At 36.4% G+C, this 21737-nt stretch overlaps 1 protein-coding gene across 2 annotated transcripts; it reads right to left on the bottom strand.

The window, feature by feature from the left end:
- Positions 1–809: 809 nt before the first annotated feature.
- Positions 810–13787, bottom strand: LOC104235415 (flowering time control protein FPA). 2 transcript variants are annotated; one of them, XM_009789172.2, is made up of 6 exons: positions 13330–13787; positions 10039–10284; positions 8916–9056; positions 7357–8225; positions 5453–6843; positions 810–1071 (listed from the first exon to the last, which is right to left on the bottom strand). In XM_009789172.2, exons 1-5 carry the CDS (start codon positions 13573–13575, stop codon positions 5472–5474), a joined length of 2874 nt encoding a protein of 957 aa, XP_009787474.1. In that variant the 5' UTR covers positions 13576–13787; the 3' UTR covers positions 810–1071; positions 5453–5471. The 2 variants fall into 2 exon arrangements, with proteins under 2 accessions (XP_009787474.1, XP_009787476.1); XM_009789174.2 differs by lacking the exon at positions 8916–9056.
- Between the last annotated feature and the right edge of the window lie 7950 nt (positions 13788–21737).

The raw sequence follows: 21737 nt of genomic DNA on the forward strand, positions 1-21737 counted from the left end.
TCTTTTTGCCCCTTGAAAACCAGTGGTTATTCTCTGCTTGCCACAGCTTGGTAGTCTTGCTAGTTATACCGACTATTCTATTTTGTCCGTTTGCAGTCCCATCCCCTACTTCTTCCACGTGTTCACAGTTCAAAGACAACTCATTCATCGAAATAATATCTATCAGAAAATTGGAACGGGTTCACCAGAAAAGGACAGTTACAAGTGACTAATCAGAAACAAAATGAGAAGAAGTATCGCGACTTTTGACCAAGACAAAATCGAAATATCACCATTACTTTTACTTTTTTATGTCGAAATATCCTGAGTATCTGAAACTAAAATGAGTGCGGGTATTTTCACCCCAATATTTCCCTACTTTTTTATTTCTTCTGTTTTTATTGGCAAAAATAGATCCAAAACTTTAATTTTTTTCAAATAAAATATATGTCCAAACATAATTTCAATTTTCAAAATTTATTTTTTAACACATTTTAAAAACTATTTTTTCAAATTCTCAATCAAATTTATGTTCAAACGCTAGCTAGATCTCTGTTTGGAGAAAACCATCTCTTTAAATAATTAAATGTTTGTGTGAATGACTCGAAACCAACTTGATTGTCAACAAAAACAATTTTTGTTTGCCAAAAATAAACTACAACGATCTTGATAATAAGATTAAGGAAACATCTCATTAATTTCTACCTGTCAAACACTTCTCCATGTTTTGGTCAAATTCATCTTTTCCGATGGATATGCTTTTAATCTAGCTTTTTAAACAAACAATGCACTTAAATGTCTAACAAGAAATTGAAACACAGAAAGAGAGGTAGAGAGAATAAGTTAAACCACCAAAAATTGAATTTCTGAACTGTGTTTTCACCTTTTTTTCTTTGGTAAACAGGAGAGGGGAAAAAAAGAGGAAAGATAAGAAAAGAACTAACACCTAACAAAAAGAAAACAAAAAGGCAAAACACAGAACATAACTAAAAGACCAGTCGGCATATTGAAGGTTGAACTATCCCAAGCAACTATATGTTCCATTTCCTGTGCCTTTTGTTCTGAAATCTTGGTAAAAATGACGCCACTTACCTACCACACCAAAGAGGAAAGAACCATTTAAGTTAGTTTATAACTTCATATATCTCGAAGAAACAAAAAATACAAGTAATGACAAATTTTAATTTTCAACCATGAGATTTGTAGCCGATTGACAAAGGAGAATGTACAAGTATTGTCAGTTAAACGAGGTTAAAATTCCAATTTTTTTAGTACTGCTGGATAGTTCTCTTTTTGTGTGGAATAAAATTTAAAAGCCAGCTCAAATGAACTTCACTCTTATGCTCTGTCTTCGAGTTCTGTCTTCTTCAAAAATAAACTATTTTTAGCTTATGGGGCCCACATGAAAGTTAATGCCACAAAACTTTATGGCTCAAAATATAGCCACGTTATCGCTCCAATATATCCCAACTCATTGCCTAAATATCGGAGTATATCCTATGAATGTCAGGACTATATGCGATACAACCAATAAGCACTGCTAAATAATAGAACCCACCCAACTGCTAAAACTGCAGATTCAGATCATTCGAATATTTTCCAGTCTATAGGTTTTTGCATCTATCAAAAAGTTTTTCCAAGAGGAAATCTAAAAACACCGTACCTTAACCCCGTAAAAAATTGTACGTATCCATTTGGCTCTGCCATTCGAAATAGTCTAAGTGGTAAAAACTGAAAGCAGAAGGCAACACTACTTGTTATGTTTGATTCGTTCAATTGGACCTTCAGGCAGAATCCAAGCTGAAACTACAAGGCATTACTACTCGCTTCATTTGATTAGTTCAATTGGACCTTAAGACAGAATCCTACGGTAAAAACGTTAACACAAACGAGGTTGATGCCTTGTTGCTTAGACTACAGCGTAAATCGTCCTACGTTTTACAATCTTCATTTGACAGGATCATTCTGATCCATTGCACGGAAGAAAAATTGATGCTCGGTTGCTTGGAGCGAACAAGTTTGTAATCAGTCCCCTAATCTGTGGTTATCAATAAATTGTAACGTAGCTGAGAATTCCATATTTCGCCAACTTCCTAGTCTCTGTCACAGTTTGATGAAGAGGAATATTGGGGAAAAAAAATAAAGGAAAGTATCAGGAGATAACCATTTCCTTTCGAGAAAAAGAGCTCGGGTTGGAACGTGATTCCGCTCCTAGTTTATGAAGCTTTCTGTTTCATGTTTAAATCACTTTGCTAACCTGTAACAATCTTTTCTGAAATCAACGATTTAGCTAAAAGAAACTGTTTCTCATTGCAAAAGTTTCTAATATTAAGATTATATGGTGAGAGAAGGTACTGTTATAAGATAAATATAGTACTTTTAGTAGCTCCTCCAGGCTTTCGTATTCCATTCCAGAAAAGCAGTCAAAGGCTGAATTAAACTTCACAGCATATATTGTGCTGATCAGAACACTCTCACCTTAGCTCCAGGGGCAAATCTAAATAATTGGATTAACCTAAGTTTCTATTGGAGAGGAACAAAGGGAAACGTTGCAGGTTGAGGGGTAAATATACAGTTCCTGACAACACTCATCCAACAAATCATTAGGGCCAGTAAATGTTGCATTCTGAAGGAAGAAGATCCATCATTTTAAACTATTTAGGTAAAGATATGCTAGATACCAGATCCCCTAAAAAATAAGTTAAGTAAAGCTCTGCAGACCATACAAGTGCACGTCGAACAATGGGAAAGGTTTGGTTAGGATATGCCAGATTCTACAATGGTTTAAACTTACATATCATTCCATTTTTCTTCTAAATAGTCACACTAACAATTCATTCTTCCTCTTCAAAGAGCGATTTTCTTAGGAAACAAAATTGGAGATTTTTGGAAAATGGAAGGACTGTATTCGCAACAGCAGAATGGAGCTCAATAAAATTTCTGCCGAACGAACATGGGAAAGAAGCACTAGGAGACCTCACCTATTTGGCTATTTGACTGAAAGACATCAATTGTAAATCAACAAACCATATTGTTAAGTCGGTATTGGAAACCAGTTTGTTCAGGAATACATTTACGTACTACTACAATAGCGAGTCATAATATAGCAAAGATATTACGCAGGTACATTTAGATTAGATTGAATGATCCTGTATATTTCAAGGGAATTCTGGTCATTTATTTTTAGCTCCTATCCTTCCATTTTTTTGAAGGTAGAAAAGTTCTAATGTTTCCATTTATCCACATCTTTTTGGCTACTTTGCTCTACTCTGAAAGAAAATTAAAACTTAACATACTTATTATGCCTCGACTGTTTTGCCTACCACAAACTTGAGTTTCACGTGGATATTAGAGCAAGCTAAGTTATAGACACCCATTGAACAACCAAAATCCTCCAAAGGGGCCCGAATCCGGAGAACAGTCTCAATTACTTGAGAACTCACTTAGCTTCTAGCCTATCCAGCTTTAATAATGATCTCGTTTGTCGAATTGGTGCATCAACTGTTGTTATTGACTATATAGTTTGTCTTTTTTTCCTTATGGTGGTGGGTGAAGCAAGTTAAAAAAGCTACTAATTTGAGAGGACATTAGGTGATTGAAGTTAGATAGCCATTATTCACTTGGAAGATAACATTTTAAGTCCGTGTGCATGTTTGTAACTAGTTGCAGAGCCAACCAGCTATATCAAATTATTCATTTTTTCAAATGGAGCTGTATCAATTTATTCATGTAGTGTAAAAGATGTATTCATTTACTTTATAACGATACCCAGAGGTAAGAAACGACTTAGCGGGATGCTTCTTATATGTGCACGAAAAGCTGACAGCAAGACTACTCCCTCCCTTTTCTTTTATTTCCGTGGTTTCTCTTCTATAGGTAAAGGGAACTATATCTGACTTTTGTAGGGATATGGAGAACTCTTACTGAAAACATGAATATCAAATTTTGCAAGTGCTCTTGCGCAGAGTTTTGGATAGTTTTAATGAGTTTGCGTCTCATATGTCTTGGTATATTCCTAAAATATATATTAACGAGAAGGCATATTTAATAATGCAGGAATATAGGCTTCAGGAATCAGTAAAATTATAGGTCCATTAAGCCAATTTACAACTCAATCCAAATAAAGGTTCCTTAAACTCTTAAAGGTTCTACTAACAGCAAATATATATCAACTACAGACGAATTACCAAATCTCATCAGATCTCAAAGTGAGCTACATTATCATGAGTATAAACAATGCAATTCTAACTAATGCATATACCCAATATGAAACTGAAATAAAAGTAGAATTAGCACTAACAAATTATGCAAGACATTGGGGTAATCACACATGCAAAGATGGAAAGGCTCTCACTAAACCAATAATAATGAACTATAAGAGACAAATAAGATGATAGCATATTTAACTAATTAGTATGTTAGCTTGGAGCACAAGAAGGCGAAGATCCAGAAAAATAAAGTATAATAAGCATGTGAACAACAATCAATAGAAATAAATGGTCATATTGAGAAAGAGATCTGCCTCACAAAAAGCAATATGTCACAGGAAAAGAGAGAGGATCAATACTGAGGTTCACCTGATTTACAGAATTTCAGTGTAAGAAAGGAAAGCCAATAGCTCCTGAATACAACTGCTTCTCCACAACTAAAGCTCAACCTAAAGTCGGAGGCATGGTGCAAAAGGTACATGCTAGACATCTAATAGGCACCCTCATAAATTTAGGATGCAACTAGAACAGGAAAGAGCGCACTAGCAAGATCAAGCTTAATTGTTTACTTTTGCTTTCACTTTAGTGCATACAGGAATTTAGTGAAGATGCTGACAGCATCATAGAATTTATTAGCTCCCATAAGGAAGAGGGTTCAATTGAATTCCCCCGTTAGAATTTATGGCTCCCTTCAAAATTATGGATGTATTTCTTTGCTTTTTGCTGTACATATTCAGCACGATCTTATTGCTCAATTATACCTTTATTGAACCAAAAAATGACTCCGGGAAAATTTGTCACAACACTAAGGAGGCTATAGGACTAGAGAAATAATTCCAATAATTACCAATTTCACAAGCAATTGCGTTCCAACTTTTCACGATTTTTTTCTACAGCTATTCAAGCTTTTCACCTCAAGCAAAACTTTCTCAAATGCCGAACTTTACACCAAAACCATCAAGAGTCTAGATTTTCACTTCTCATTCAGGCCTCTAGATACTGAAGATTTCATGAAATGGGAAAAGTCCAAATCTTCGTTCTCTTCCAAAAAGAATTACTAGCTAGCACATTGATCCTCTCTCTTTCCCTTGGACAATGGTAGTTCTTTTTTTCAAAAAAAAAAAAGGCGGGACAAAGGAGATGGACTAAGCACCGAAACCAATTAAGAAGTTGGAAAGACAGGAGAGCACGTTATGCACAAAAATTGCTCAAAATGGAAATTTTTTTAAAGAACAATCCACATGAATCAAGAGTTGAGCAGTTACCTAGCTTAAGGAGATCTTCTCAAAGATTGCCTGACCCTTGCCCACTTTGACTACTTGGTTTCTGCTTATGTATCTGAGAGAGTAGATTAGCTGCAAATAATAGAGTTGCCTGGTAGCGTTCATTCTTGTCAACCTCTGATTCTGGTCCCTCCTGTACTGACCCATAAAGTGCAGATTGCAACTGATGCATTTGAGTTGCGAGCCCCATCCCAGAGGCAACAGGCATGCCAGCCTGTGGTTGAGGAACATTAGCACCGTGAGTCTGGTTGGGCAATGAAGCAAGATTTGTTGGTTGCTGAGAGACAGATGAACCATACAGTCCTAAGGCATCAGCGCTATGAGTCCCAGAACCACTCACAGCATCCTGATGTGTTCCAAGCTGAAGGTGGCGATCAACATGGGGCTGAGCTGAGAGCTGTGTACTTTGAGAAATCATGGTCGATGTCAATGTCTGAGGAGGACCACCCTGTGCTTGCAAGTTTAGGCTATGCTCTTGCATTTGGCTAAAACCAGTGGCCCCTTGAGAATAATGGTTAGGTGTGTTCAAGCCTGCTGGATGAGCTTGAAGCTGTGGTAAAACTTGCATCTGGTTGTTAAACTGGCTACCAAACTGTGCCATGTGATCGGCAGCTTGACCAGGAGCTTGATGTTCATATCTCCAAGATTGTTGCTGCACTTTACCAGGTGCAACAGCAGCATCTGATGCAGGCATACCACCAGACGCTCCTGCAGGCATGGTTGCCCCTTCCGCACTTGATAACTTGTTAGCTGGTAGCATCTTTGCTAGGGTTGCAATAAGTTCAGGTGTTAAAGTGACCCCCGCTTGGGTTGGCGCTGAAGTATTACTTTGATGCACAGGATTCAGAGGGTATGCTGCAGTATTACTTGGCTGCGCAGGATTTGCGGGGTGCGCATCAGTCAGAGAAGTGACTTCTTTTGAAGGCAGCTTCAGATCTTCTCGGGTAACCTGATTATAGTTCATCTGTGAAACCCTTTCCATGGATGGCATTGCATCATACGCAGCTTGAGAGGATGTTATCCGTGGTGCATCCACATATTGAGGTTGATTGGACTCGGGTGGCAAAGATGTGTTACCAGGTATATGATGTGCAAACTTTAAAACCACCCCATAAAGACGCTCTGGACCAACAACTTTCAGAACTTTCGTAAGGAAGTCAGAAGGTGGCACCAAGAACATGGTGGTCCCATCACCAAATTTTGCAACCCCAGCACGATCTTTTGAACCCAGGTACCTCAAAAACTCTGTATATGAAGCAAAATCCTCTTCGCTATCCGGCAAGAAATAAACAATATTGAACCCAACAGCATCTGCATAGTGTTTAGTTAGCATGTCTAATCCTGTTCTGGCGGAGCAATTGACTACCTCAGGACTGCAGAAAACAACATTTCATCACTTGACTGTTCCTTATTTATTTTGTGGTGGCATTTGAGTGCTATATCACAGGACTTAAATATATTAAACCTATTAGAAGTAATAGGGTGCATGCAACTGAATGAAGAAAAAAGAATAAAAGTCATACACATTAGTTCCAAGTTAGTTGTACCAAGCAAGACCATAAATATTATTTAAGAAAAATTTCAAGTAGCCAAAGAAGAATCATGCACATGGCAATGCTAACAGCAAGTTATCTTGATAACCTTTTCTCGAAAATATTTCAGAATAAGTTTCACAATAATTCTGTGAAGAACACCCCCCCCCCCCCCAAAAAAAAAAAAATATCCAACAAAAGGTTAGAAATCACTGTAGCGATCAACTGAAAAACAAATTTGGAAAGATGATAAGCGACCCCCATCAACAAGCTGAGAAATCTGGACAGTGTTGAATCAGTGAGGCAATTCAAAAACCTGATCTTTAGCAAACAAGAAAAATACAAAATACTTACATCTCCGATTCTATCCTTTCCCCAATAGGCACACAGCGAGCATGACAAACAGGTGTTCCACCCTTGGCGATAACGCCGCGCCATATATAGTCATGACCAGGAGCTCGACCATCTGTTCTTTTAGGAGGGAGAGAACTATCATATGGCAATGCCCCATCAATCCTTGATCTTTTAGTTTCCCTCTGAAGTTGACTAGAATCGAAAACATCCCAGCCACCAAGGGCAGATCTATTAGGTGGTTTCTGCTCACCTGAAGGAGAAGAAAGCACCCCCGGTGTTGGAGATGACTGCTTCCAATTTGGACCTCCAATCACAGTATGAGGACTTGTGTCTCGCAATTTCCGAAGCACTGGTGAATCAGTAAATTCTGGGCCTGAAATAACATGGTCAAACCTGCCTTGCATACTCAAAGGCCTTGCTGGGATATCAGGACCATGAATACCATAAGGTGGCAAATGCCCAGGTACATTAGAAGCCAACATAGGGCGACTATGGCCAAATAAGCCCATCTGTGCTGGTTGGAATGGGTTCTCATTGGGATAAAAATCAGGTGCTGGGCCCATAATTGAAGGATGATACTCCAAGAAATCTCTGCCAGGTGCAGGACCACTGCTTGAATATTCTATTGTGATTCTGGGATCATTGAAAAGCTTGCCCTGCAACCCCTCTTTAGCACGCTGGGCTTCCTCTATGCTTCTAAATTCAACCAATGAGTAATTTCTATCATAAAATGTTTTTATTCCATCAATCTCACCAAACAAAATCATAGCATTGTGTAGCATGTCTTCATCAACATGGACAGAGGGTGGATAACTTATACACAAAACTTTACTAGGTTGTCCACTTTGTCCCGCTGGCAACTGGAATGGCTGTGCAAAAGAAGATGCTCGGGGTGAAAATTAGGACTAACAAGCATATATTTCATTCAACATAAAACCATCTTAACCACCCAATGTTCTAATGGAATATCTATACTAATCATAACCACTGGTTAACCACCTAGTTTTCTAATGTCATATCTATACTAACCACTAGCTTCAGCATTTGGCACACACCACACCCAACTTTTGCAAATTGATGCAAACAAGTAACAGTACTAACAGGTTGTTTGGTTGGCCACATTAAGGAGAGTTAATCCCAGCATAAAATTTCCACATAATAGAACATAATTTGCCACATAAAACTCTGTATTACAAATGTAATCTACAATTTTTGGTTTCGGCATAAAATTCTACAAAACTATTGGCGCCTTTGGTTTGTAGTATTACCTGAAAAAGTGTATCTAAAGACAGAAATGCCCTTAAAGTAGGCAATCTCTATTAAACAATCCCTGAATCATTCACAACAAATCTTACATCATTTTTCACCACATAACAAATTCTACAATTCACCAAAAAATCCTACATTATCATTCACCGCATAACAAAATCTATATTATCATTCACCACACAAAAAATCATATTATCATTTAGTACCAGATAACAATCCATGTGTACCATCCCATGAACCAAACCACTCTTAAAAAAGATGGAAATCTTTCAAAGAAAAAGGAGCATTACATGTTGCCTTTTGAAGCCAGCATGCATAGGATCAGAGTAGTTCCTGACAAAATCTTGAGGCATAACCCGAGTGTCAGGATGGCCAATGCTCCTATTGGGAAATTGTCCATCCCTCATCTCCCGAAACTCCGGTCCTTGCTCCTAAAAGATTTAAGAATTCATTTTTTTATGAGGAATGATTTAAAAAAATTAAGAAACCACAAATCAACCAGAAGATTACAGGGTGAACCTAAAAGTTGTGTTAGCAAGAAACAATCAATCAATCAATCAATCAATCAATCAACTAAACTTCCACCCAAACTAGTTGGTTTCAGTTATATGAGTCTTAAACATTCAATCCAATCTATTTAGGAACGCATGCTAGGTAGGCATGCACCAAAGAACTTAGCATTCAGAAAGCTTATCATAATCAGACTATTTCTACACTTGTTGTCAATCTACCTATGACCCTCTTCCTTTATTCAGACTTTGGACCCACTATGCTTTGCTAAGCTCACATACGCAGAATTTACCACACCTTGGCTACACCGAACACTAAGACTATATTTTCCTCTTCAACTCAAACTTTGATTCTTACTGTTAAGTTCCACATTGGTTGAGGAAATTGATTGTGTCCTCCTTATATGGTCTTAGGCAACCCTCCCTCAAGAGCTAGCTTTTGGGGTTTAGGCACAAGGTTTATTTCTCACATGGTATCACAGCCAGGCCTATCGATCCATGTTGTTATATTTCTCAATGTTGGGCCCCAGTGTTAAATTATTCATGCTCCAATTATCTAATCTTGTGTGCGGGGATGTTAAAGTCCCAAATTGGTTGAGAATGGATTTTAATCTCGCTATGTGACCTTGGGCAATCCTTCCCTCAAGAGCTAGCTTTTGGATTTGAGTTACAATTTACAAATTGGATTCTATATGCCTTGTACCAGCAAGGTGACTGTCGCGCAAAAATCTTTCTATAGAGTATAGACACCAAAACTCATTTACGAAAGCTAAAACCAACATTCTTAAGGTTGACAACTACTTCCATGATCATAGTATATTTTCCTCTACAAAATGTACCACTCCAGAAAACGAATCAAATCTCTACAGTAAGAGTAAACCATGCTGTAGAGAAAATAACTTACTCTTCTAGCAGGTTGTGACCTGAGATAATCCACGCGGATCTGTTCACCGCCAACTTTTTTGCCGTTCATGTTCTTCAGTGCTTCTGCTGCATCTTCCAGTCTAGTAAAATCAATATATGCGGTATTGCGATCCCTGATGAACTTAAATTCTTGAATTTTACCAAAACCCTTGAACTGATCTTCCAATTCTTCTTTTGACACAGACTTGCTAATCCCAGCTACCCACAAACTTTTGCATGGCTTAGCCTGCAAACCAGACAGCATAACTGTTGTTAGACTAACTACCTGACACAGTGCAATGCATAATGAGAACCACAGCAGAACAAATAACAGACAAGTAACCTAATGTCTGTAAGACAAAATCATGCCGGGCAAATAAACCAGCACTTGGACAACTATAACAAAATCTAAAATGTTCTCAGTCATCAAAGAATAGGAGTTGAGATACCCATAGCGTTAAAGGAACTCAACAAACATACAACACAACAATAATGGCATAGTGTTGCCACATGAGCACAAAATACAGAATGCACATTAACCATCAGTAAAGACGATCAAGTCGTTAAATACAGGTGGAGCTTCACAGAACGATCTCCAAGTCAATTTAGCATTCACATAAAAGTTTGTAACATTCTTTAATGAGCATATCCTGAAACAATACTATGCCATATATACTGGCCAAAATCTCAGTCCCAACAAATAAATGAACTCAAGTTAAGAGTGACATTGAAGAACCAGACAGGCAATGTGAGGCTAAGTACCAAATGCCCATATAGTAAACATGATTGTATGTGGTTAACCAATTCTAATGCATTGAGGTCAACATAAGGAGGAAAAAGTCAAGCTTCGGAGCAATTTATTGAATATTTCTTTTTCCTACAAGTAATTAACCTTCAATTCTCATGATAATGTCCAAACGTCGAGATGAAAGGGGAAAATCATTTCAAGAGGTAGAGCCAGTGAATAGTTTGTAGCAACGGACATGTCCTGTTTTTGTCTATCCCAAGTATTGTATCCATGACATGTATAGTTCAATTTGACTTCCCCCCAAACTACCCCTATGTGTATGCATCTTCTACCAACCAATTCAATTAATAAACACATCACGTAGGGATCCCAAAGGGACCAGCTACCTCTGAGGTGGCATGCATGTAGCATGTATGATAATCAAGAAATACATGAAGATTCACGCCAAATTTATAATAGCTTGAAAAAGATATGATACCCTCCTTTGATGAATAAACATATCATTATTTTGAAGAGAGAACTAGCTCAAGCCATCAGGATGCATGTAATCCAACAAAGTTGTAGTTTGCTGACTATCCGGGGCATTTTTTTGTGCTTGGATGTTCATTCTTCCTATCTGCTTACCAACTATCTGCTCTTTCTAATGGTTCATAACCTTCACTTTTAATATCCAGCTATACCTCTAGCAACTAGAGTTGTAAAATATGTATCACCAGACACCCTCTACATCCAAACGTAACAACCCTTTAATCCCAAAGTAAATACAGGGAGTCATCATATATGCATATCATTTGTTTTTGTTATACCAAACACGTTTATAAAATAGAATATCTTAACTTTCCCTCAGGTGGCTGTTTTCCTGTGTAGACTGGTTCTCTTGTATTCATTCCCCAGAAAGTATCTTCAATAGGTGGTAAAACATGGTTATTTTCAGAAAGTATTATCAGGTCTTGACCATACTTGTGAAAAGTGAAAAGAATCTCCTGAACTTCATTTCCAGGGGGATGCTTATACAAGTACTAATTCTTTTCATAGATTTACATAATAACGCCTAAACATTCACATATTGATTCTTCTCTTTTCTTCTATTTGGGGGAGATATAACAGTCAATGCATTGATAAGTGAAATTTACTTTATACCCATCTATATTGGACTTCGTTGACATATAGATATTCCTTATTGAGAATAAACATTCGTTTCTAAAGGTTGTTCCATTTACTTTCATTTACTAAACTTTTAACAAGTAATCAGTGTAAGATAGAATGAAACTTCATCAAACATTTTCACAAGTCTTGAAATATTAAAGACAATTTGAGTTACTAGATACCCATATTTTGGAGCGGTGGCTAAACTACTACTCAACTAATTAGCATTTGTTGTATAATTAATTAATTACACGTATCAGTTGATCTCAATGTCTATTAAAATGTTACGGGAATTGCATTTGGAGGATGAAGCATCTGAGAACCCTTGAGAAAGGACGTGGACACAAAAAAGTCCAGAAATCTCCATCGGTTAGAATGGATATACAAATAAAACGGAATCTATAACATATATAGTACGTGGTTGACATTTACGTCGCAATTGATTTGCTTTTTTGATGGTATTGCAGCTGGGCGATTAACGTTCTGGGTTTTTTCTACAAAAATCTGTTTTAAGGCAATCTAGTTTCAAACAACAAATAGTGCCTATTGCAAATCGTGCTCATGGTACTGGATGTGTGAAGCGATCCATACCGTTCTAGAATATAGTAATGAAATATGCTCTTGTATAATTAATTTGCTCTTCTTTTTCTTTCTATTTTGATTTGATTTGATTTGATTACCTTTATGATTGCCAGACAAGCACAACATATTGGAACTTGGTATAAACTCCGAATAAAGATCCTAAAGCTTTGCATATTTGAGCACGTTTGAAGTCTAATTTCAACGTTCATTCAATTGCCCAGTTTTCTGCAACGTCCATAAAAGTTATTTGCCTGCTCTAATGAGCTGATTTTGTTCGATTCATAAGTTTAATGTACCAATCACCGATTTCGCAGCTGATTAAAAAAAATTCTTCCTCAACAAATAGACTGGTTAATGTTTGGGATGGAATTGCAAATAGATGTTGGCTAGATCTCCTAATTGCAAAATTTTGTCTTTGAGATTTATGGCAACGATCATTCGGGCAAATTTTTGATACATTGTTTCTTTAGTCGCATATTCGCACTCGAAAAAAATCGGCATATTTCTCCTACTTGTGCTCTTTCTTTTACGAAAATAACATCCATCAAGTGATTAAAAAAAATCTTCCTAATATTGTTCATCTATTTCGTTTTTCTATTTTCTACGCATCTACTTATCTCAGGCGTAGATCTTGTTCGGCTAGTCATTTTATCTTTTGTTTTGATTTTTGAGTGAGGGAAAAGGCTTAAGGACTTCCTGTATATGATCGGGAACACACAAACATTGACGACAAATACTAACAAAAATAAATTTATAAACATCGATGAAAAACCAACAAAAATCCATCTGATTGAACATAAAAACAAAAAAACAAACCGGTTTTGCGAACTCAATCCTAAGTGGATTGCCGTGAAAGAAAGATCCTTGAAGCGCGTCCTTAGCCTCTTTAGCGTCGTTGATGTTCTTGAAATAGAGAAAAGCGAAACCACGAGCCGAATATGAGGTTACGCTATCAACCGGCCCGTACTTCTGGAACAGAGCCGTTAGATCGGCTTCCGTTACGTCGGGGGTTAGATTACCCACCCATAGATTATTCGACGGCATCTCTCCCGGCGGCGCCATTATCGAACCCTAGAAAACTAGTTTAACACGAAAAAAAACTAGAAAAAATTATTAGATTGAGATTTGGAAAACCGAGAAAAGAGAGAAGAGAAAAGTTTGATAGCAATAGAATAAGAAAATAATTTTATGTTTTGAGAAAGGCGTTTTTTCGCTTTCGTTTTACTTAGAGGAGAGGAAGAAGAAGAAGAGGCGACGATAAGAAAGAGGGGATTGCGTGAATCCAATGTTATAAGAAGTCACATCTTTTTCGGTTGTATTTGTAAATGGACAACTTTAACCCTCTTGGTTGTATTATTTCCTTGGCAAGTTATCCTTCCTTTTGTCCCAAACGGGGACACGGCGAAGAAACATCGAGGAGTCCAACCAAATTAATATCTCCCTCTACTGTGAACCAAGTATTATTTAAAATTGTCCTTTATACCATAAGGTCAAAAGATTCCTTATCGTTATAATATTAAACAAAAATATCTTTAAATTGACGGAATGGACACTTTAAGATAATATAACTTGTATATTTTCAAGCATTTAAGTACTGTCATCGCACAAGTTACGTCACCAAAAGATTACCTAGATAAGGTCAAATGGGAAGAATGGATGTCATACTATAACAACAAAAACTTACACAATCTAAGTCATAATATGACATCCAAATTCAGTACCAATATTAACAGTATTTTAGATATGACATAAAATATCAGTAAGTTTGCAGTAAATACATCCCAACAAAACATTAAAAAAAGTCTAGCTTGGTCATCATTTTTCTTTCATTGGTCTAAGCTTCCCAATTCTCTCTTGCCTTTATTTTCTAACTAATTTGCAGTTGTGACAGGTTTTCCCTTCCAATTTAAGGATGGTGGTGAGTATGGAAGGTTTTTCGGATCATTTACATCAGTATGATCATTAGTGAAGTTGATTGACCTTGTGCTAGTGGGTATTGGTACATTTTGTCTCATCTAAGTCTTATATTGATATCACTTTTGGGAGCAGTACAACATCTTCATTATATCCAATATCTGGGAATTCAGTGTCCAGATCCTTGCTTGATTGGCCAATAGTCCTAACTCTAGGTGTAGACATAAACCTAAGCCACTGTCTTTACTTGGTTGATTGATTGGAGGTGTTGAACAGTTAATTTCTTCTTCAATTTCTTCATCTATCAAAGTTCTTGGCCTCTTTCTTTGTTGTTTTCCCTTTCCCTTTTTGTTGCTGGAACAAAAACAAATTAGAAAAACAGAATTAAGTCCAAAATTCACTAAATAAATATTTAAATTACAGTTTACCTATCCACAAGTCCAATCATTGTGGGTTGTCTGTCACGCCCCGAACCTGGGCCTGGACGTAACACGACACTCGGTGCCTGACTACATGTGACCAAGCGAACCAACTGGCTGGCTGAATCAACATGTGGTATCATAACATACTGAATGCGGAAGATAAACTAACACATGCTGATATACTGAAAGTCTGGATGATATAAATCAAAGTGCGAAAATACTAATACAATTCTGAAACATATTTGTAGCCAACATATTTAATATGAAAAGTTTGAGACTCTGTCTAACTGTTACTCTAGTCTATGAAGCCTCTAATGAAGTACTGAAAACACTGACTGTCTAAAAAAATACTGAAGACTATAAGGTAATGATAATGCCCCGAAAGAACTAGGATCACCAAATAGCTGGTACGAGAATCCTAGCGCTTGGAATCACAACCTGTAATTCATTGCCTGCATTGTGAGATGCAGGCCCCGGGCAAAAGGGACGTCAGTACATTTGAATTGTACTGGTATGTAAAGCAACTGAAAGAAAGAATTATAAATGTTGAAACTGAAACTAAGCTGATAACTGAGAATTTATAATTGATAACTGAAATGATAACTATTCAAACTGAAACTGAAATGATAACTGATAACTGATAACTGAACTGATAACTGATAACTGATAACTGAACTGATAACTGGTAACTGATATGATAGTTGATAACTGAACGGTAACTAATAATTGAACTGAAAGGAAGTAAGGATATGAATACTCCCTCTTCTGAATGATGAACAACCTGTTTATCTGAATATTAAACTGCGGCCTCAGGCCCAATATATATATGTGCACAAGCTGCGGCCTCGGGCCCAAGTATACGTATACATAACTGCGACCTCAGGTCCAAAATGCATAAAGCATAAACTGCGGCCTCAGGCCCAAATACAAGTGTTCAACATTCAAGGATATAAAATCAGGAACTGAGAATCATACTGCAATACATAATAGTGAAATACTGAATCACGTTGAGTTACATAATACTGGAATACTGAATCACACTGAGTTACATTATACTGGGATACTGAATCATACTGAGTTACATAATACTGGAATACTGAATAGGACTAGAATGAGACATGTATTCTTGATCTGGTTGTGAACACTGAAACTTCAACTGTTTATGACATGCTGAGTAAGCTATACTGAGACTTAGGGACATCAAGCCCAAGTCTATATTGAATACGAACTGAGCTCACAACGTTTAGAATGAAAGTCATGAACGAGTTATGAAGCTAGAGAATAGAAGTCCTACAACTATTCAAGGAACTAGGCTTAACTATATTTCTGAGGCAATTGATACGTCGTAAAAGAAACGTAGTGTAGGGAGAATCATTAAAATTCTCAAACATAGAGAGTTAGCCTCACATACCTTAACTTTCTGTTCTTGAGCGTAATACAACATTCGCCAACCCTTTCAACTTCAATCTATATAAATACAAGTCAAAGGGATTCCATATTAGCAATAATACTCATGTTTTGGTCACTTAGGCATTTTATCAAACACTTGGTAGCATAAAGCTTCATAGCCCTTATTAATGGTGTCTCTACACCCAATAACCCATTTTCTTGATTCTAGATAAATTCTAAAGTCTCAAATGGTTATAATCAACATCATTCTTTATTACCTATAAGATAATCAACACCCATAACCAATAATAACCTATCAACAACCCAGACCTATCACCGTTCATGCTTTTCTATCAAACCCATCAACTCATATCTCATGAAATAGAGTCTATAATCATTAATTCAATGATAGAATCTCATCAATGTTGTTCCAATTGAATATCTAATGATATGGAGGGTTTACCCATGTTAATAAGATATTGGGAAATTGAAATAAACATAGAATCACCATTAGAACTTACCTTGGGTGATGGAGGGACCCTTGAGGAGTTAGGTTTTTGAGAGTTTTCCTTTGTAGAGCAAGTTTTATGTTTTGGGGCTGTGGGGGACGAAATAGGGCTAAAAAAATGACTTCCCAAGTCGTCCACTGCGTCCCGGTTGGCGCGGACACGGTCCCGACCGCGGTAAATCGCTGGAACACTGCCTCGCCACCGCGGTCGCGGTAAAACGCGGTAGGACCGCGGTGGTTGCATACCATTTTGTAAAATGGGCATAACTTTTTGCACAGAGCTTATGTTGATCTCCATAATATATTGTTGGAAAGCTATTTCAAATTCCTACAACTTTCATGCTTTGAGTTTTTCTAGATTCCTTACACATTTTTACTAAAATCTGCTGGAAGACAGACCTTCTACATACTTAGTCGATTTTGCCAAATCTTATGCACCTCACTTTCCATCTTGATTTTGAAACAACTATTTTCACCCATAATCATCCCGATGGGACTTCACATGTTCAAAATATATCCTTACTACTCCTTTAACTCATTCATACCTAAGCCACAATTTTACGGGTGTTACACTGTCTCTCCATATTTGCTACAAGTTATGAATCTTTCTTTTCTTGTCTGTGACCATAATCCTTGCCTTTTAATTGCCTCATCCTTCTGCCTATCTCTCTTAATCTTAGGACTGCCAGCCAACTTCACCAACTAAGGTGGCTCCATTGCTTGTGATGAGTCAACCTTCCAAATAATTTCTCCTCTTACAAGTTGCAGCTTGTGTTTGTAAGTGAGAAGAAATGCCTCCTTGCTATACCACTAGTTCATCTCTGTCATAGGATCACCCATGTTGTGAAGTACAACTTTAATAACATGTGGAGATGGGATTTTTAAGGTCTTACTGCCTACAAGTGCACTCCTTCATAGCCAAATTAACACAATGCTTATCAGAACCTTCTATCACTTCATTGCTATTTTCTCCATTGGAATTAACTTTACAAGCTGTTTGAGCAATTTGCATGTACACATTGTAAAGTTCCATGCTTTTTTGGACTAAAGTCATGTCTTCTACTCCTCACTTCATCTTCATGTTCTCTTAACATGTTCGTGATTTAGATTCTACTATTCTCGCACATCTTTGTTATTGGCTTATGCCTTGCATCCAAAATCTATTTGTTGAAGGATATTTAGTCAAATTGTTATTAACTGACCGATTCTTGCACACTGTGTCCAGATAAGCTCTACACCAAGCCTGAGGTAGGTACTTCAACAAACCAGTTGTTACATCCTTATTCAACTTCCCTAAATTCTTCAGCTCGTCCTTGAAGTCCTCCTTGTAGGTAGACCATGCACACCACCAAAGTAGTTTTTTGCTTTTTCCAATATTGTATATCCTGCACCAGTTAGCCTCAATATGCCTAACATAATATCTATGTTGTGCTTGAGGAAGGACAATTCTAACAGCATCAATTAACCCATATTATAGTTACAAAAACATATAATCGCTTGGACATTTTTATGAACAACTAATGGACAAAAATAGGAAAAAATAGAAAAATATGTGGAAAGAAATAGAAAAGGACAAATATAATGAACATAAATAGAAAACAACAAAATATAAATGAACAAGAATAGAAAAAGACAGATATAATGAACAGAAATAGAAGAAACAGAAATATAAATGGACAAATACAGAAAAAGACAGAAATAGAAATACGTTTTGCATGTCTAGCATGAAGGTAACTCCTTCCCCATCCTTTAGGTCCCGAGAATGTTGAAACAACTGTAGGAACCAGTTCCATGTATTCTTTGTCTCCTTATCAACACTGCCCAAGTCAAAGGGTAGAAATAATTTTGTGAATCCTGTCCAACAGCTACTAGCAGTTGGCCCTCAGCTTTTCCCTTTAAGAAAATGCCAGTTAGATCAATAAAAGGTCTTACCCCTAGCTTGAACCCCATCTTTAAAGCTTGAAAGCAAATATACATCCTCAAGAATTCTTCTCCCCTCTTTAAGTTTATTATTTGAAAGGTTAATAACCACATCACTACCTGGATTATTGTCTCTCAATTCAATTGCATAAGCCTCGCGTTTATTGTACTCATCACTAAAATTACAATCTAAGGATTCCAAGACCATTCTCTTTGCTCTCTTGCACTTCCCATGACTAATATTTAGTTCAAAAACCCTCTTCAAATATGCCATCATCTCCTTTACCTTATACTTAGGATTATACTATAATTTTTTTCTTGAAATACTGTGCAATGGTACTGAAATAAACTATGTTGTTGTCATAAGCAACACCATAAATATATTCTGTATTTAAGGTCTTGATTTTAACCCTACAATTCCTCTCTTTGGATATCAAACACAAAAAGGGACAACGAAAAATATCATATTTATACCTAAGCCTTATTTTGTCACTCTTCAACAATTCTAATTTTTTTCTTGTTTGCCAAAGCATACAACTTCATACACTTCCTGGCTTCTGATATATCCTTAAAGGTCATACCCTTATACAACTCTGTGTATTCATTAAGTTCTTCAGCTATCTGCCTTTTTTTGTACTTTCAATGTTTCTAATTCTTCAGAATCAAATCCTCCTGAATCAGAACTAGAGTCAGACTCTAAGTTACTTAAGCTACAGTCAGTACCAGCCTCATCATCGTGGGAATATGATTCTTTATGGTGTACAATATCAATGATACCATGAATAATGGGCCCACATTAATCCACAACATAAAGGCTAACAACATTATATTCATCACATATCAAATATAGTAAATTTCTAATCTCAACATCCTCTTCGATCTCATAGAATTTACCAGAAGATCAACAATAATAAGTTGTTAATTCCTATAAACCCTAGCCCATTTATATATTCTTTCACTATGTCTATATATGAAAGTAGGTTTGAATCATAACATGTCCAAGTGTGCACCAGTTCCTTTGTGTATAAGACTTCAGGCTCTACAACCCAATCACCACCATAATTGAATATTATATCAATTAACATCATCTCTAATAACCTTCAAACATAGCAAATAGGTCCAGTTAGCGAACAATAAGGAAACCAATAAAAAGGCAGAAGTAAAAAGGGAATAATTTAAGTAAAAAATCATACTCCTTCCGTGTCAATTTATGTGAACTATTTCCTTTTTAGTTCGCGCCAAAAAGAATGATCCCTTTCCATATTTGGAAATAATTTACCTTTATGCAATGATTTATAGCCACATAGAATATATGTGCCTCATTTTACACCACAAGCTCAAAAGTTTTTTCTTTTTTGTTAAATTTCGTGTCCAGTCAAATGAGTTCACATAAATTGAAACGGAGGAAGTATAAGACTAAAGGTCCCCCTTCACCACCTAAAAGACCACATTCATCTCTGTCATACAACCATTGAAGGTGGTCCTACTCACAGAATAATCTAATATTTAAAGGTCATATAATTGGGGACAAATTCACTTAATAAATAAAGAAGAAATTTAGAATCTTTGGACTAGGCCACCTAAAAGTCCACTTTCAGGCCCACCCCTTAATAAATTATCCACAAAACCATTAAAGGTGGTCCTACTCACATAATTCTATAATAAGACAGTAACACAATTGGGGACAAATTTACCTATTAAACAACAGAAAAAGCTCATAATATTGGGACCAAAAGAAACCTTAAACCGTCTACAAAATAAAAAAATCACATCGGAGCCAAAAAGTAACTTCACATCAGGACCACATCAATACTAAAGCATTCAAATATTTGATGCAGATAAAAAATATAACTATATAACTGAAATTGCAGAAAAAAATGTATGGATGTATTAAAGTCAAGAAATTGATACCCTGGACGAAAAATCCTAGAAAACAGAAATACCCTTAACATACAAATACTGAGCAAAAAAAAGTTAAGGAAAGAAAAATGAAGCCTTTTCATGGAGAAAAATGTTACCTTTAGAGCATTTACAATGAAAATCGGCAATTTTCGTCTAAGGTTCCAGCGGAGTCTTAGAGAGAGTAAAAGAGAAAGTGTAAGAAATTAAAGTGGTCCACTAACTTAGGTTTTAGTGTTTTTAGTTGGAGAAGGGTGGGTCAAGTTTGTGGGTCGAGAGCGGGTTCGTATCAATTGAGTAAAACGAAAGAACCAGATGGCCTTGAGCCTTAAATCCTTGCCACGTGCTCATTCCAGTCAATTTGGGAGAATTTTTGTTTAAAAGTGTAACGGTAATCGGTCTTTTGACCCGATAGTATAAGGAAGGACAATTTTAAACAATAGTTAATAGTAGAGGGACATATCAGACCCTTTCGATTAATATTTGACCAAGCTTCTACAATTAACTTATTTTGATTAGTGCTTTTTCTTAAGTGCTTTTTTTAGAAGTACTTTTAGTAAAATGTAGTTCATGTTTGTCTAATTAATTTGAAAAGTACTTCTGAGCAACAATTAGTATTTGGCTAAGCTTTTAAAAAGTACTTCTAAGTGTATTTTTTTAACAGTGCTTTTCAAAAAAGTATTTTTAGGAAGAGACTACTTTTTTCTGCTTCTACTCAAAAGCATTTTTTTCTTTTAAAAGCTTGACTAAACACTTCAACATTGAAAAAAAAGTACTCCCTCCGTTTCAATTTATGTGAACCTATTTCCTTATTAGTCCGTGCCAAAAAGAATGGCCCCTTTCCTTATTTAGAAACAATTTATATTTACACAATGATTTGTAGCCACACAAAATATATTTGCCTCATTTTACACCACAAGATCAAAAGTCTTCTCTCTTTTCTTAAACTCCGTGCCCAGTAAAGTGGGTTCACATAAATTGAAACGGAGGGAGTACTTTTTTTATATTAAAAACATATTTTTTGTCTTGCAGAAGCTTAGGCCAAACATGCTTTGGTGAATTAAACTAATGTGAAAAATCAATGTGTACATTTTATTAAAATTTTGGTTTTGGTGATTAATTTATTAAAATCGACGATATCTAATTTGATTTATTGTAAATAAGAAATCAAA

The sequence above is a fragment of the Nicotiana sylvestris genome, chromosome 6 (genome assembly GCF_000393655.2).
Source record: "Nicotiana sylvestris chromosome 6, ASM39365v2, whole genome shotgun sequence".
Lineage (NCBI taxonomy): Eukaryota > Viridiplantae > Streptophyta > Magnoliopsida > Solanales > Solanaceae > Nicotiana > Nicotiana sylvestris.

Bases quoted from the DNA above. Each gene is read 5' to 3' on its own strand.
- LOC104235415 (XM_009789172.2), bottom strand. From the start codon at position 13,575: ATGGCGCCGCCGGGAGAGATGCCGTCGAATAATCTATGGGTGGGTAAT. The intron at 10,285-13,329 runs GTTTGTTTTTTT...TCTGGTTTGCAG, and splicing joins GGATTGAGTTCGCAAAACCG to GCTAAGCCATGCAAAAGTTT. The intron at 9,057-10,038 runs GTAAGTTATTTT...TAAATCTTTTAG, and splicing joins GGTCACAACCTGCTAGAAGA to GAGCAAGGACCGGAGTTTCG.